Raw genomic sequence first — 19,008 nt, 5'->3', positions numbered from 1 at the left:
TTACACTATTAACCTATTACCCTATTACACTATTACCCTATTACACTATTACCCTATTACACTATTACCCTATTACCCTCTACACTATTAACTTATTACACTATTACCCTATTACCCTGATACACTACTACACTATTAACCTATTACCCTATTACCCTGATACACTACTACACTATTACACTATTACACTATTAACCTATTACACTATTAACCTATTACACTATTACCCTATTACTCTGATACACTACTACACTATTTTTATTTATTTATTTATTTTATTTTTTATTTTACCTTTATTTAACCAGGTAGGCAAGTTGAGAACAAGTTCTCATTTACAATTGCGACCTGGCCAAGATAAAGCAAAGCAGTTCGACAGATAAAACGACACAGAGTTACACATGGAGTAAAAACAAACATACAGTCAATAATGCAGTATAAACAAGTCTATATACAATGTGAGCAAATGAGGTGAGAAGGGAGGTAAAGGCAAAAAAGGCCATGATGGCAAAGTAAATACAATATAGCAAGTAAAATACTGGAATGGTAGTTTAGCAATGGAAGAATGAGCAAAGTAGAAATAAAAAATAATGGGGTGCAAAGGAGCAAAATAAATAAATTAATTAAAATTAAATACAGTTGGGAAAGAGGTAGTTGTTTGGGCTAAATTATAGGTGGGCTATGTACAGGTGCAGTAATCTGTGAGCTGCTCTGACAGTTGGTGCTTAAAGCTAGTGAGGGAGATAAGTGTTTCCAGTTTCAGAGATTTTGTAGTTCGTTCCAGTCATTGGTAATATTAACCTATTACCCTATTACACTATTACCCTATTACCCTATTACACTATTACCCTATTACACTATTACCTTATTACACTATTACACTACTACCCTATTACCCTAATACCCTATTACACTATTACCCTAATACACTATTACACTATTAACCTATTACACTATTAACCTATTACACTATTACACTATTAACCTATTACCCTATTACCCTATTACCCTATTACACTATTAACCTATTCCACTATTCCACTATTCCACTATTAACCTATTACACTATTAACATATTACCCTATTACACTATTACCCTATTACACTATTAACCTATTACACTATTAACCTATTACACTATTACCCTATAACCCTGATACACTATTACCCTATTACACTATTAACCTATTACCCTATTGCCATATTACCCTATTACACTATTAACCTATTACAATATTAACCTATTACCCAAGTACCATATTACCCTATTACCATATTACCCTATTACACTATTAACCTATTACAATATTAACGTATTACCCTATTACCATATTACCCTATTACCATATTACCCTATTACACTATTACCCTATTACCCTATTACACTATTAACCTATTACACTATTACACTATACCCTATTACCCTGATACACTACTACACTATTAACCTATTACCCTATTACCCTGGTACACTACTACACTATTACACTATTAACCTATTACACTATTAACCTATTACACTATTACCCTATTACTCTGATACACTACTACACTATTAACCTATTACCCTATTACACTATTACCCTATTACCCTATTACACTATTACCCTATTACACTATTACCTTATTACACTATTACACTACTACCCTATTACCCTAATACCCGATTACACTATCACCCGAATACACTATTACACTATTAACCTATTACACTATTACACTATTAACCTATTACCCTATTACACTATTACCCTATTACCCTATTACACTATTAACCTATTACACTATTCCACTATTCCACTATTAACCTATTACCCTATTACACTATTAACCTATTACCCTATTATACTATTACACTATTACCCTATTACACTATTACCCTATTACACTATTAACCTATTACCCTATTACACTATTACACTATTACCCTATTACACTATTATCCTATTACACTATTATCCTATTACACTATTAATCTATTACACTATTAACCGATTACACTATTACCCTATTACCCTATTACACTATTACACTATTACACTATTACACTATTACCCTATTACCCTATTACACTATTACCCTATTACCCTATTACACTATTACACTATTACACTATTACCCTATTACACTATTACACTATTACCCTATTACACTATTACACTATTACACTATTACCCTATTAACCGATTACACTATTACCCTATTACCCTATTACACTATTACACTATTACACTATTACACTATTACACTATTACCCTATTAACCGATTACACTATTACCCTATTACCCTATTACACTATTACACTATTACCCTATTACACTATTACACTATTACACTATTACACTATTACCCTATTACACTATTACACTATTACCCTATTACACTATTACCTTATTACACTACTACCCTATTACACTATTACACTATTACCCTATTACACTATTACCCTATTACACTATTACACTATTACACTATTACCCTATTACACTATTACACTATTACACTATTACCCTATTACACTATTACACTATTACCCTATTTCCCTATTACACTATTACACTATTACACTATTACACTATTACACTATTACACTATTACACTATTACCCTATTACACTATTACACTATTACCCTATTACACTATTACCCTATTACACTATTACCCTATTACACTATTACACTATTACCCTATTTCCCTATTACACTATTACACTATTACACTATTACACTATTACCCTATTACACTATTACACTATTACACTATTACACTATTACACTATTACACTATTACACTATTACACTATTACCCTATTACACTATTACACTATTACACTATTACACTATTACACTATTACCCGATTGCTAACAAAAACCACACAAATAAAACTAAATTCACACAAATAGAATAACACACTTATAAAGATAATGCTAACAGTAAAATGCTACAGTCCAATAGAATAACACACTTATAAAGATAATGCTAACAGTAAAATGCTACAGTCCACTAACAGTAAAATGCTACAGTCCAATAGAATAACACACTTATAAAGAGAACTTGATTATTACATTATGGACAACTAATTGCATTAGTACTGTACAAAGTTAGAGGCTATTTAATAGATTCCCCGCTCCCCCTACCTCGGGATTCCAGTGGGAAGACCTGAGGTCAACCTACCTCCGCCCCCCTTCCCCATCTCGTACTTCTGAGTGGGAGACCTTCCCAAGCAGTAGCCTAGAATCAGAGCGCCCACTCCGACAAGGTTAATTGATCCGCAGTCCCACACGGTGACATGATATCATTGACGTGATGTGCAAATGAGCAATAGGAAACCGATCGCACAAATGTCACCATTTGGAATATTATAATTATATACAGTTGAAGTCGGAAGTTTACATTCACTTATGTTGGAGTCATTAAAACTCATTTTCAACCACTCCGCAAATTTCTTGTTAACAAACTATAGTTTTGGCAAGTCGGTTAGGACATCTACTTTCTGCATGACACAAGTAATTTTTCCAACAATTGTTTACAGACAGATTATTTCACTTATAATTCACTATCACAATTCTAGTGGGTCAGAAGTTTACATACACTAAGTTGACCGTACTGTTAAACAGCTTGGAAAATGCCAGAAACTTCCATCATGGCTAAAGAAGCTTCTGATAGGCTAATTGACATAATTTGAGTCAATTGGAGGTGTACCTGTGGATGTATTTCAGGGCCTACCTTCAAACTCAGTGCCTCTATGTTTGACATCATGGGAAAATCAAAAGAAATCAGCCAAGACCTCAGACATTTTGGTGGGGAGATCCACAGGTCTGGTTCATCCCTGGGAGCAGTTTCCAAATGCCTGAAGGTACCACGCTCATCTTTACAAACAATAGTACGCAAGTATAAACACCATGGGACCATGCAGCCGTCATCCAGATCAAGGTATGAGACGCGTTCTAGGAAGGAAGGAGACGTGTTGTCTCATAGAGATGAACGTACTTTGGTGTGAAAGTGCAAATCAATCCCAGAACAACAGCAAAAGACCTTGTGAAGATTCTGGAGGAAACGGGTACAAAAGTATCTATATCCAAACTAAAGCGAGTCCTATATCGACATAACCTGAAAGGCTACTCAGCAAGGAAGAAGCCACTGCTCCAAAACCGCCATAAAAAAAACATACTACGGTTTGCAACTGCACATGGGGACAAAGATCGTACTTTTTGGAGAAATGTCCTCTGGTCTGATGAAACAAAAATAGAACTGTTTGACCATAATGACCATAATTGTGTTTAAATCAAATCAAATCAAATTTTATTTGTCACATACACATGGTTAGCAGATGTTAATGCGAGTGTAGCGAAATGCTTGTACTTCTAGTTCCGACAATGCAGTAATAACCAACAAGTAATCTAACTAACAATTCCAAATCTACTGTCTTATACACACAAGTGTAAGTGGATAAAGGATATGTACATAAAGATATATGAATGAGTGATGGTACAGAGCGGCATAGGCAAGATACAGTAGATGGTATCGAGTACAGTATATACATATGAGATGAGTATGTAAACAAAGTGGCTAGTGATACATGTATTACATAAAGATGCAGTAGATGATATAGAGTACAGTATATACGTATACATATGAGATGAATAATGTAGGGTATGTAAACATTATATTAGGTAGCATTGTTTAAAGTGGCTAGTGATATATTTTACATCATTTCCCATCAATTCCCATTATTAAAGTGGCTGGAGTTGAGTCAGTGTGTTGGCAGCAGCCACTCAATGTTAGTGGTGGCTGTTTAACAGTCTGATGGCCTTGAGATAGAAGCTGTTTTTCAGTCTCTCGGTCCCAGCTTTGATGCACCTGTACTGACCTCGCCTTCTGGATGATAGCGGGGTGAACAGGCAGTGGCTTGGGTGGTTGTTGTCCTTGATGATCTTTATGGCCTTCCTGTAACATCGGGTGGTGTAGGTGTCCTGGAGGGCAGGTAGTTTTCCCCCGGTGATGCGTTGTGCAGACCTCACTACCCTCTGGATAGCCTTACGGTTGTGGGCGGAGCAGTTGCCGTACCAGGCGGTTATACAGCCTGCCAGGATGCTCTCGATTGTGCATCTGTAGAAGTTTGTGAGTGCTTTTGGTGACAAGCCAAATTTCTTCAGCCTATTGAGGTTGAAGAGGCGCTGCTGCGCCTTCTTCACGATGCTGTCCGTGTTTGTCTGTTTGTCTGTGATGTGTAGGCCAAGGAACTTAAAACTTGCTACCCTCTCCACTACTGTTCCATCGATGCGGATAGGGGGGTGTTCCCTCTGCTGTTTCCTGAATTCCACAATCATCTCCTTAGTTTTATTGACGTTGAGTGTGAGGTTATTTTCCTGACACCACACTCCGAGGGCCCTCACCTCCTCCCTGTAGGCCGTCTCGTCGTATTTGGTAATCAAGCCTACCACTGTTGTGTCGTCCGCAAACTTGATGATTGAGTTGGAGGCGTGCGTGGCCACGCAGTCGTGGGTGAACAGGGAGTACAGGAGAGGGCTCAGAACGCACCCTTGTGGGGCCCCAGTGTTGAGGATCAGCGGGGTGGAGATGTTGTTGCCTACCCTCACCACCTGGGAGCGGCCCGTCAGGAAGTCCAGTACCCAGTTGCACAGGGCAGGGTCGAGACCCAGGGTCTCGAGCTTGATGACGAGCTTGGAGGGAACTATGGTGTTAAATGCCGAGCTGTAGTCGATGAACAGCATTCTCACATAGGTATTCCTCTTGTCCAGGTGGGTTAGGGCAGTGTGCAGTGTGATTGAGATTGCATCGTCTGTGGACCTATTTGGGCGGTAAGCAAATTGGAGTGGGTCTAGGGTGTCAGGTAGGGTGGAGGTGATATGGTCCTTGACTAGTCTCTCAAAGCACTTCATGATGACGGATGTGAGTGCTACGAGGCGGTAGTCGTTTAGCTCAGTTACCTTAGCTTTCTTGGAAACAGGAACAATGATGGCCCTCTTGAAGCATGTGGGAACAGCAGACTGGGATAGGGATTAATTGAATATGTCCGTAAACACACCAGCCAGCTGGTCTGCGCATTCTCTGAGGGCGCGGCTGGGGATGCCGTCTGGGCCTGCAGCCTTGCGAGGATTAACACGTTTAAATGTTTTACTCACCTCGGCTGCAGTGAAGGAGAGGCCGCCGTGTCAGTGGCACTGTATTGTCCTCAAAGCGGGCAAAAAAGTTATTTAGTCTGCCTGGGAGCAAGACATCCGGGTCCGTGACAGGGCTGGTTTTCTTTTTGTAATCCGTGATTGACTGTAGACCCTGCCACATACCTCTTGTGTCTGAGCCGTTGAATTGAGATTCTACTTTGTCTCTATACTGACGCTTATCTTGTTTGATTGCCTTGCGGAGGGAATAGCTACACTGTTTGTATTCGGTCATATTTCCGGTCACCTTGCCCTGATTAAAAGCAGTGGTTAGCTCTTTCAGTTCCACGCGAATGCTGCCATCAAAAAATGGGTAGGCTTGCAAGCCGAAGAACACCGTCCCAAACGTGAAGCACAGGGGTGGCAGCATCATGTTGTGGGGGTGCTTTACTGCAGGAGGGACTGGTGCACTTCACAAACTAGATGGCAGCATGAGGTAGGATAATTATGTGGATATATTGAAGCAACATCTCAAGACATCAAATTAAAGCTTGGTCGCTAATGGGTCTTCCAAACGGACAATGACCCCAAGCATACTTCCAAAGTTGTGGCAAAATGGCTTAAGGGCAACAATGTCAAGGTATAGGAGTGGCCATCACAAAGCCCTGACCTCAATCCTATAGAAAATTTGAGGCAAACTGAAAAAGCGTGAGCGAGCAAGGAGGCCTACAAACCTGACTCAGTTACACAAGCTCTGTCAGGAGGAGTTTAAATGTGTTTTGCTAAGGTGTAGTAAACTTCCAACTTCAACTGTATTATCTTTGTGCAGGTGCTCCATGTCGCCCCCGGTAAGATGCCGATGTCGCCTAAATCCGCCCCACAGGATGTAGAATTATAATTCATTGTAATTTGGTTTGAGTGACAACAAGAATAATTTAATTCTGTACAATTCAAATAAATTCCACTCCGCCATAGAAGAAGATGAGAGTTATATTGAATCTGACAGGTCACACTTCCAGATAGCAAAGAATATATCACTTTTCTCTGGAAACAATGTTCATAACCTTGTTTAACCTTAGTGCTTAGAATAGCCAATTACACTGAGTGCACAAAACATTAGGAACAACTTCCTACTATTGAGTCGTACCCCCTTTTGCCCTCAGAAAAGCCTCAATTAGTTTGGGCATGAACTGCAAGGTGTTAAAAGCATTCGACAGGGACGCCCATGTTGACTCCAATTCTTCCCACCGTTGTGTCAAGTTGGCTGGATGTCATTTGGGTGGTGGACGGTTTTTGATACACACAGGGAAATGTTGAGCGTGAAAAACCCAGCCGTGTTGCGGTTCTTGACACACTCAACCCGGTGTCCCTGGCACCTACTACCCTACCCCGTTCAAAGGCACTTAAATATTTTATCTTGCCCATTCACCCTCTGAATGGCACACATACACAATCCATGTCTCAGTTGTCTCAAGGCTTAAAAATAATGATTTAACCCGTCTCCTCCCCTCCATCTACAGTGGATTTAACAGGTGACATCAATAAGGGATCATAGCTTTCACCTGCATTCACCTGGCCAGTCAGTCTATGTCATGGAAAGAGCAGGTTCCTAATGTTTTGTCCACTCCGTGTATATTTCTACCAACCATTTCATTTGTTTGGCTTTTTAAGGTTTTGGGGTCAACTTCAGGGTTAAATGAATGCATTCTGGGAAATGTAGTATTTTCAACATATTGAACAAAATGTAAGTAATTAATGAAATATAAATTAGAATTTTCTCATACAGGTCTTGTTTTCCTTGATCATACACTTTGTCCTAAAAATAAATTACTTTATCAATATTTTATATGCATGTATATAATGATATCTTTGATGTTTTATGTGATTTCGATTATATTTCCTTTCATTTAAATTATAATTGCACTTCTGTATCCTGTTTAAAACTTCAATTCAAATTCAAGAATTGAACTGGAATTTGATGCGTTCAGGTTTGAATTGAGAACAAGCCTGTCGGGTAGTTAGTTAGCCCTGTCTTACTATATACTTGCTACCAGTGGTTCTATATCTAGAGTGAAGAGAGTACAGAGGGCGTTCCGGGCACTAACACCATTTTTTTAATGTCAATATACTTGCCTTCAATCGCGAATGGTTTCCCCACAGTGAGTGTCTTGCATTCTGCATCTATAGACACCTCGTAGTCTAGTAAGGCCTTGTCCATGATGAAAGCATCAAGTTGCTGTGGATCATGCCTGAAACAACAGAAGAAGATTTACTACTGAATTGCACCTCTATCTAACATTGACTAAAATGGATGGGATGATTCTGTTTTTTTCTTTTTTCAATTCTAGTCAATTCAAGTCAATTCTAGTCAATTCAAGTCAATTCAAGTCAATTCAAGTCAATTCAGCCTTTAAATGTAGACGTTCAAAATACATAATTTTCTGTTTAATGTCCTGGCGGTTCTAGTTCAAGTGTGAGAATACTGAAGATCATATTTTCAAGAAAAGAGTTCCTTGCACCCAAGTGTGTTACAAAGTGCTTAGTATTGTGTTGGAAATCAATGACCCGAGCCCAGCTCAGTTAATACCTACCATTGTGTTGGAAATCAATGACCCGAGCCCAGCTCAGTTAATACCTACCATTGTGTTGGAAATCAATGACCCGAGCCCAGCTCAGTTAATACCTACCATTGTGTTGGAAATCAATGACCTGAGCCCAGCTCAGTTAATACCTACCACTGTGTTGGAAATCAATGACCCGAGCCCAGCTCAGTTAATACCTACCATTGTGTTGGAAATCAATGACCCGAGCCCAGCTCAGTTAATACCTACCATTGTGTTGGAAATCAATGACCCGAGCCCAGCTCAGTTAATACCTACCATTGTGTTGGAAATCAATGACCCGAGCCCAGCTCAGTTAATACCTACCATTGTGTTGGAAATCAATGACCCGAGCCCAGCTCAGTTAATACCTACCATTGTGTTGGAAATCAATGACCCGAGCCCAGCTCAGTTAATACCTACCATTGTGTTGGAAATCAATGACCCGAGCCCAGCTCAGTTAATACCTACCATTGTGTTGGAAATCAATGACCCGAGCCCAGCTCAGTTAATACCTACCATTGTGTTGGAAATCAATGACCCGAGCCCAGCTCAGTTAATACCTACCATTGTGTTGGAAATCAATGACCCGAGCCCAGCTCAGTTAATACCTACCATTGTGTTGGAAATCAATGACCCGAGCCCAGCTCAGTTAATACCTACCATTGTGTTACTGAGTCATCATAATGTACATTATCCCAGGGGTGTTTGAAGACACAATGTAAGTAACCTAATGTATGTCCCTCTAACTGTCCTGAATGCCTCTGCTGATCCTACAGCTATTGTATGCAGTAATTATGTGCTTTTGAACCAGAGTTATACTGTTAGCACTGAGGCGGTGTACCCTAGTAGGAAGTTCACTGTGTGCAGCTCACCCTGCACTAACATAAATAACATGAGCATATCTACTTCTGCTAAGCTTCCCAGTAAAGCAATGAAAACAATCAAGCATCCCAGAAAAGGGCAAAAAAGAGCCTATATTAACATATGTAGCCTAAGAAACAAAGTTCATGAAATCAATAATATGCTTGTAACAGATGACATTCATATTATGACAATCTCTGAAACTCACTTAGTTAATACCTTTGAAGATACAGTGGTAGCAATACATGGTTATAACATCTACTGAAAAGACAGGAATGCCAAAGGTGGAGGTGTGGCTGTTCATACTCAGAACCGCATTCCTGTAAAGACTAGAGAGGATCTAATGCTAAATACTGTTGAAGTAATATGGCTACAGGTTCATCTGCCTCTCCTAAAGTCCATTCTGGAGGGAAGCTACTATAGACCACCAAGTGCTAACAGTCAGTATCTGGATAATGTTAAATAATGTTGAAGTAATATGGCTACAGGTTAATCTGCCTCACCTAAAGCCCATTCTGATGGGAAGCTGCTATAGACCACCAAGTGCTAACAGTCAGTATCTGGATAACGTGTGAAATGCTTGATAGTGTATGTCATATCAACAGAGAGGTATATGTTCTGGGTGATTTAAATATTGACTAGCTTTCATCAAGCTGCCCCACTCAAGAAAAAGCTTCAAACTGTAACCAGTGCCTGCAACCTGGTGCAGGTTATCAGTCAACCTACCAGGGTAGTTTACAAACAGCACAGGAAGGAAATCATCAACATGTATTGATCACATCTTTACTAATGCTGCAGATATTTGCTTTAAAGCAGTATCCAAATCCATAGGATGTAGTGATCACAATATAGTAGCCATATCTAGGAAAACCAAAGTTCCAAAGGTTTGGCCTAATATAGTGTATCAGAGGTCATGGGGCCTAATATAGTGTATCAGAGTTCATGGGGCCTAATATAGTGTATCAGAGGTCATGGGGTCTAATATTGTGTATAAGAGGTCATACAATATGTTTTGTAGTGATTGCTATGTTGTTGATGTAAAGATTTTTTCTTGATATTTGGTGTGAAATAACGGGGATCCAAAATAAACCCCAGGAGGAGTAGCTGCTGCTGTGGCAGGAACTAATGGGGATCCATAATAAACCCCAGGAAGAGTAGCTGATGCTGTGGCAGGAACTAATGGGGATCATAATAAACCCCAGGAAGAGTAGCTGCTGCTGTGGCAGGAACTAATGTGTATCCATAATAAACCCCAGGAAAAGTAGCTGCTGCCTTGGCAGGAACTAATGTGGATCCATACATAATAAACCCCAGGAAAAGTAGCTGCTGCCTTGGCAGGAACTAATGGGGATCCATAATAAACCCCCAGGAAGAGTAGCTGCTGCCTTGGCAGGAACTAATGTGGATCCATAATAAGCCCCAGGAAGAGTAGCTGCTGCTGTGGCAAGAACTAATGGAGATCCATAATAAACCCCCAGGAAGAATAGCTGCTGCCTTGGCAGGAACTAATTGGGATCCATAATAAACCCCAGGAAGAGTAGCTGCTGCTGTGGCAGGAGCTAATGTGTATCCATAACAAACCCCCAGGAAGAGTAGCTGCTGCCTTGGCAGGAACTAATGTGGATCCATAATAAACCCCAAGAAGAGTAGCTGCTGCTGTGGCAGGAACTAATGGAGATCCATAATAAACCCCCAGGAAGAGTAGCTGCTGCCTTGGCAGGAACTAATTGGGATCCATAATAAACCCCAGGAAGAGTAGCTGCTGCTGTGGCAGGAGCTAATGTGTATCCATAACAAACCCCCAGGAAGAGTAGCTGCTGCTGTGGCAGGAACTAATGTCGATCCATAATAAACCCCATGAAGAGTAGCTGCTGCCTTGGCAGGAACTAGTGTGGATCCATAATAAACCCCAGGAAAAGTAGCTGCTGCCTTGGCAGGAACTAATGAGGATCCATAATAAACCCAAGGAAGAGTAGCTGCTGCTGTGGCAGGAACTAATGGGGATCCATAATAAACCCCAGGAAGAGTAGCTGCTGCCTTGGCAGGAACTAATGGGGATCCATAATAAACCCCAGGAAGAGTAGCTGCTGCTGTGGCAGGAACTAATGGGGATCCATAATAAACCCCAGGAAGAGTAGCTGCTGCCTTGGCAGGAACTAATGGGGATCCATAATAAACCCCAGGAAGAGTAGCTGCTGCTGTGGCAGGAACTAATGTGTATCCATAATAAACCCCAGGAAGAGTAGCTGCTGCTGTGGCAGAAACTAATGAGGATCCATAATAAATCCCAGGAAGAGTAGCTGCTGCCTTGGCAGGAACTAATAAATACAAATACAAACTATTAACACTAAATATATTAATGCTGTTTTTGAATGAAACTCAGACAAGCAGACACAGTTTGCAATTCCTTATCAAAATGAATGGATCTTAACATTTCAAAGCAAGTGCCAGTCTTCCCATAGAATAGTCCTGTCCTCTCGCACAATGGGAGAAAGATATTGTATATTCCGTCAACCCGATCTCAGCACCCAGCTCCATTAACTCGGCTCTGCTCTGCTCCACAGAAGATGTGAGATGACTTGAGAAACAGTTTCAGATTTCAAAAAGAAAAAAGTGAACAAAGCACAGGACCACTAATGCTGTTACTCATTTCCGGAAGTATAGTTTGATATTGATGATGCCTGGAGACAGTTTCAGATTGGGTAGCAGAGTTGGAGACAGTTTCAGATTGGGTAGCAGCGTTGGAGACAGTTTCAGCTTGGGTAGCAGCGTTGGAGACAGTTTCAGCTTGGGTAGCAGAGTTGGAGACAGTTTCAGATTGGGTAGCAGAGTTGGAGACAGTTTCAGATTGGGTAGCAGCGTTGGAGACAGTTTCAGCTTGGGTAGCAGCGTTGGAGACAGTTTCAGCTTGGGTAGCAGCGTTGGAGACAGTTTCAGCTTGGCTAGCAGAGTTGGAGACAGTTTCAGATTGGGTAGCAGAGTTGGAGACAGTTTCAGATTGGGTAGCAGAGTTGGAGACAGTTTCAGATTGGGTAGCAGAGTTGGAGACAGTTTCAGATTGGGTAGCAGATTTGGAGACAGTTTCAGATTGGGTAGCAGAGTTGGAGACAGTTTCAGATTGGGTAGCAGAGTTGGAGACAGTTTCAGATTGGGTAGCAGATTTGGAGACAGTTTCAGATTGGGTAGCAGAGTTGGAGACAGTTTCAGATTGGGTTGCAGAGTTGGAGACAGTTTCAGATTGGGTAGCAGAGTTGGACAGGATCAAAAGGGCGGGGTGGATAGATACCACCCCAGTAGACCTGGGTTTCAACTTTATCTGTTCGAACTAAATATACCAATAGAAAAGTTTAAAAAACTGCAAATCCCATTCTAGCCAGATTCAAGCTCTCCAGACAGACTCAAGCCTTCTCCAGGCAGATTCAAGCTCTCCAGACAGACTCAAGCCAACTCCATGCAGACTCAAGCCAACTCCAAGCAGATTCAAGCTCTCCAGACAGACTCAAGCCAACTCGAGGCAGATTCAAGCTCTCAAGGTAGACTCAAGCCAACTCCAAGCAGACTCAAGCCAACTCCAAGCAGATTCAAGCTCTCCAGACACTCAATCCAACTCCAGGCAGGCTCAAGCTAACCCTAAAAGAGAGTCTAACTCTGTCTAAGCTGTGGGGGAGAAAGGGGGGGGGGTCTACTAAGCTATATGGAATTGTTTTAAGAAGGTCATACAAAGGACAATTTGCTATTTGATTTACAATTTGAAGACCCCTCGAAGTATAAAAAATGCATATTAAACAATAATTTGATGAAAAACACATTGAATAACAGATTCACTACATGGAATAACAAAGAATCCCCAAAACATTTTTTAAAGGCAGTTTGTTCTGAAGTGTCTGTCCTATATCTGAGAGATATAAGAAGACATCTGTAAACATTGGTTTTTTGCAATGTATTCAAACCTGTATTTTTGGCATTAAACCGTCTCCATATATACTTCCATTAATTTTTTCAAATGATACCGGGGGACCTTCAGACAAGTCTTGTGAGGCCTGTGGGAAGAGAAAAACTACCGGCATGTACATGTTTGTGAGATTCTCACCTTTCCACAGAGTGGTCATATTAGTGTGTAGTCCAAAATGTTTGGACACTATACACAGAAATTGGCAGATCTGCTGTACCAACTACAGATGAGTCCCAAGACGCTTGTGGGGGGGTCATAGAGCAAAATGGAGAACACTGTTGGGTTCGTGAGAGTCTCATCCTTCCATGAAGGGGTCATAATATGTAGGCCAAACCATTTGGACACTGCAATTGATTTTGTGAGAAGACTTTCAGGATGTCTCATGGTCTGACAAACACTGGTCTTGCTCTGTCACCCTTCACTGCAGATGGGCTGCCTCATGGTCTGACAAACACTGGTCTAGCTCTGTCACCTTTCACCTCAGATGGGCTGCCTCATGGTCTGACAAACACCGGTCTAGCTCTGTCACCTTTCACCTCAGATGGGCTGTCTCATGGTCTGACAAACATCGGTCTAGCTCTGTCACCCTTAACCTCAGATGGGCTGTCTCATGGTCTGACAAACACTGGTCTAGCTCTGTCACCTTTCACCTCAGACGGGCTGTCTCATGGTCTGACAAACACTGGTCTAGCTCTGTCACCTTTCACCTCAGATGGGCTGTCTCATGGTCTGACAAACACTGGTCTAGCTCTGTCACCCTTCACTGCAGATGGGCTGCCTCATGGTCTGACAAACACTGGTCTAGCTCTGTCACCCTTCACCGCAGATGGGCAGCCTCATGGTCTGACAAACACTGGTCTAGCTCTGTCACCCTTCACTGCAGATGCGGAAGTACGACATAAGCAGATGCAGTGGATTGAAACGCATCCAATGCAAAACATCTATCTCTCTAGCATAAACTGACAGATTTTTAAGAGGACTTTTGTATTTTGCTAATTCAATGTCCGTGGGAGTGCTGACATCAGCCTTAGGGGGCTTTAATATAGCCAACTCCAGGCAGACTCAACTCCAGGCAGACTCAAGCCAACTCCAGGCAGACTCAAGCCAACTCCAGGCAGACTCAAGCCAACTCCAGGCAGACTCAAGCCAACTCCAGGCAGACTCAAGCCAACTCCAGGCAGACTCAAGCCAACTCCAGGCAGACTCAAGCCAACTCCAGGCAGACTCAAGCCAACTCCAGCCATACTCAAGCCAACTCCAGCCATACTCAAGCCAACTCCAGACAGAATCAAGCCAACTCCGGGCAGACTCAAGCCAACTCCAGGCAGACTCAAGCCAACTCCAGGCAGACTCAAGCCAACTCCGGGCAGACTCAAGCCAACTCCAGGCAGACTCAAGCCAACTCCAGGCAGACTCAAGCCAACTCCAGGCAGACTCAAGCCAACTCCGAGCATACTCAAGCCAACTCCGGGCAGACTCAAGCCAACTCCGGGCATACTCAAGCCAACTCCAGGCAGACTCAAGCCAACTCCAGGCAGACTCAAGCCAACTCCAGGCAGACTCAAGCCAACTCCAGGCAGACTCAAGCCAACTCCAGGCAGACTCAAGCCAACTCCAGGCAGACTCAAGCCAACTCCAGGCAGACTCAAGCCAACTCCAGGCAGACTCAAGCCAACTCCAGGCAGACTCAAGCCAACTCCAGCCATACTTAAGCCAACTTCAGCCATACTCAAGCCAACTCCAGACAGAATCAAGCCAACTCCAGGCATACTCAAGCCAACTCCAGGCAGACTCAAGCCAACTCCAGGCAGACTCAAGCCATACTCAAGCCAACTCCGGGCATACTCAAGCCAACTCCAGGCATACTCAAGCCAACTCCAGACAGACTCAAGCCAACTCCAGGCAGACTCAAGCCAACTCCAGGCAGACTCAAGCCAACTCCAGGCCGACTCAAGCCAACTCCAGGCTGACTCAAGTCAACTCCAGACAGACTCAAGCCAACTCCAGGCCGACTCAAGCCAACTCCAGGCAGACTCAAGCCAACTCCAGGCCGACTCAAGCCAACTCCAGGCCGACTCAAGCCAACTCCAGGCCGACTCCGGACAGACTCAAGCCAATTCCAGGCATACTCAAGCCAACTCCAGACAGACTCAAGCCAACTCCAGGCATACTCAAGCCAATTCCATGCAGACTCAAGCAAACTCCAGACAGACTAAGCCAAAACTAAAATGCAGACTCAAGCCGAGAGACTGAGAAACTGCATCTATCTCAAGGCCTTCAGACTGTTACAGTAAACAGCCATCACTAGCACATTAGATGCTGCTTTCCTATATACATAGACTTGAAATCACTGGCCACTTTAATAATAGAACACTAGTCACTTACATTACTAATCTCACATGTATATACTGTATTCTATTCTACTGTATCTTAGTAGATGCCGCTCTGACATTGCTTCTCCAAATATTTACAGTAGCAGTCAAATGTTTGGACACACCTACTCATTAAAAGGTTTTCTAAATGTTTACTATTTTCTATTGTGTAGAATAATAGTGAAGACATCAAAACTAAGAAATAACACATATGGAATCATGTAGAAACTAAAAAAGTGTTAAACTAATCTAAATATATTTTATATTCTTCAAAGTAGCTACCCTTCGTCTTGATGACAGCTTTGCAAACTCTTGGCATTCTCTCAACCAGCTTCACCTGGAATGCTTTTCCAACAGTCTTGAAGGAGTTCCCACATATGCTGAGTAGTTGTTGGCTTTTTCTCATTCACTCTGCGGTCTGACTCAACCCAAACCATCTCAATTGTTTTTGTTTTTTTCACCTTTATTTAACCAGGTAGGCTAGTTGAGAACAAGTTCTCATTTGCAACTGCGACCTGGCCAAGATAAACGCATAGCAGTGTGAACAGACAACACAGAGTTACACATGGAGTAAACAATTAACAAGTCAATAACACAGTAGGAAAAAAAAGAGTCTATATACATTGTGTGCAAAAGGCATGAGGAGGTAGGCAAATAATTACAATTTTGCAGATTAACACTGGAGTGATAAATGATCAGATGGTCATGTACAGGTAGAGATATTGGTTTGCAAAAAAGCAGAAAAGTAAATAAATATAAACAGTATGGGGATGAGGCAGGTAAAATTGGGTGGGCTATTTACTGATAGACTATGTACAGCTGCAGCGATCGATTAGCTGCTCAGATAGCAGATGTTTGAAGTTGGTGAGGGAGATAAAAGTCTCCAACTTCAGCGATTTTTGCAATTCGTTCCAGTTAAGAGGCAGCAGAGAACTGGAATGAAAGGCGGCCAAATGAGGTGTTGGCTTTAGGGATGATCAGTGAGATACACCTGCTGGAGCGCGTGCTACGGGTGGGTGTTGCCATCGTGACCAGTGAACTGAGATAAGGCGGAGCTTTACCTAGCATTTACTTGTAGATGACCTCGAGCCAGTGGGTCTGGCGACGAATATGTAGTGAGGGCCAGCCGACTAGAGCATACAGGTCGCAGTGGTGAGTGGTATAAGGTGCTTTAGTAACAAAACGGATGGCACTGTGATAAACTGCATCCAGTTTGCTGAATAGAGTGTTGGAAGCTATTTTGTAGACGACATCGCCGAAGTCGAGGATAGTCAGTTTTACTAGGGTACGTATGGCTGCGTGAGTGAAGGAGGCTTTGTTGCGGAATAGAAAGCCGTTTCTAGATTTGATTTAAGATTGGAGATGTTTGATATGAGTCTGGAAGGAGAGTTTACAGTCTAGCCAGACACCTAGGTACTTATAGATGTCCACATATTCTAGGTCGGAACCATCCAGGGTGGTGATGCTAGTCGGGCGTGCGGGTGCAGGCAGCGAACGGTTGAAAAGCATGCATTTGGTTTTACTAGCGTTTAATAGCAGTTGGAGGCCACGGAAGGAGTGCTGTATGGTATTGAAGCTCGTTTGGAGGTTAGATAGCACAGTGTTCAATTGGGTTGAGGTCGGGTGATTGTGGAGGCCAGGTCATCTGATGCAGTACTCCATGACTGTCCTTCTTGGTCAAATAACCCTTACACAGCCTGGAGGTGTGTTGTGTAATTGTCCTGCTGAAAAACAAATGATAGTCCCACTAAGCGCAAATGAGAAGGGAAGAATGAGAAGCTTATCGCTTCAGAAAGTAAATACAAGTAAAAGTAAATAAATCACAGCGTCACCAGGAAAGGAACCCCAAACCACCTCCTCCTCCATGCTTCACGTTGGGAACCACACATGCGGAGATCATCCATTCACCTACTTTGCATCTGAAAAAGACACGGCGGTTGGAACCAACAATCTCAAATTTGGACTCATCAGACCAGGGATAGATTTCCACCACTCTAATGTCCATTGCTCATGTTTCTTGGCCCAAGCAAGTCTCTTCTTGTTATTGGTGTCCTTTAGCAGTGGTTTCTTGGCAGCAATTCGACAATGAAGGCCTGATTCACGCAGTCTTCTCGGAACAGTTGATGTGTCTGTTACAGCCCATTTATTTGGGCTGGAATTTATGAGGCTGGTAACTCTAATGAACAGCAGAGGTACCTCTGGGTCTTCCTTTCCTGTGGCGGTCCTCATGAGAGCTAGTTTCATTATTGCTCTTGTTGTTTTTTGCAACTGCACTTGAAGAAACTATCAAAGTTCTTGCAATTTTCCATAATGACTGACCTTCATGTCTTAAAGTAATGATGGATGGTCGTTTCTCTTTGCTTATTTGAGCTGTTCTTGCCATAATATGAACTTAGTCTTTTACCAAATAGGCCTATATTCTGTATACCACCCCTACCATGTCAAGACACAACTGATTGGCTAAAACACATTAAGAAGGGAAGAAATTCCATAAATTAACTTTTAATATATCTATGGGGTTTTGGTTTGTCTATGTAAATGTAGGTCTATGGTGGCCTGAATTGGTTCATCGTTATGATGAACGTGACAGAATAACCCACCAAACCAGGACCAAGCAGCAGAAAAGGAGGAACAGCCCTTAATGGGGAAATGGACCTGGGAGGAGATATTAGATGGAGCAGGACCCTGGACACAGCCGGGGGAGTATCGCCGTCCTAAGGAGGAGTTAGAGGCAGCGAAAGCGGACCGGCGATACTACAAGAAGAAAATACCGGAGAATAGAGGAACAGCGACGATATGAAGGTACACGGAAGCCCGAGAGGCAGCCCCAATATTTTTTTGGGGGGGCCACACGAGGAGATTGCACGAGTCAGGTCGGAGACCTGAGCCAACTCCTCATGCTTACTGTGGGGAGCTGTTACTGGTCAGGCACCATGTTATGCGGTAGAGCGCACGGTGTCTCCAGTGCGCTATTCTAGCCCGGTGCGCTCTATGCCAGCTCCTCGCATTGGCCGGGCTTCCAGGAAGGAGGGTGCGGGCTCAGCGCTCCTGGTCTCCAGTGTACCTCCTTGGACCAGGATATCCTGCGCCGGCTCTGTGT

The 19,008-nt window shown here is 42.5% G+C and overlaps 1 protein-coding gene across 1 annotated transcript in view; it reads right to left on the bottom strand.

The window, feature by feature from the left end:
- The window catches only part of grin3a (glutamate receptor, ionotropic, N-methyl-D-aspartate 3A), a 134,575-nt gene that overhangs the window by 98,531 nt on the left and 17,036 nt on the right, over positions 1 to 19,008 (bottom strand). Inside the window, exon 5 of the mRNA XM_031826006.1 lies at positions 8,254 to 8,369. Within this exon, the coding sequence (XP_031681866.1) occupies positions 8,254 to 8,369 (116 nt within the window). The remainder of the gene's footprint in view (positions 1 to 8,253; positions 8,370 to 19,008) is intronic.

The sequence above is a fragment of the Oncorhynchus kisutch genome, linkage group LG6 (assembly GCF_002021735.2).
Source record: "Oncorhynchus kisutch isolate 150728-3 linkage group LG6, Okis_V2, whole genome shotgun sequence".
NCBI lineage: Eukaryota > Metazoa > Chordata > Actinopteri > Salmoniformes > Salmonidae > Oncorhynchus > Oncorhynchus kisutch.
This window is presented reverse-complemented; position numbering and strand designations above follow the sequence as displayed.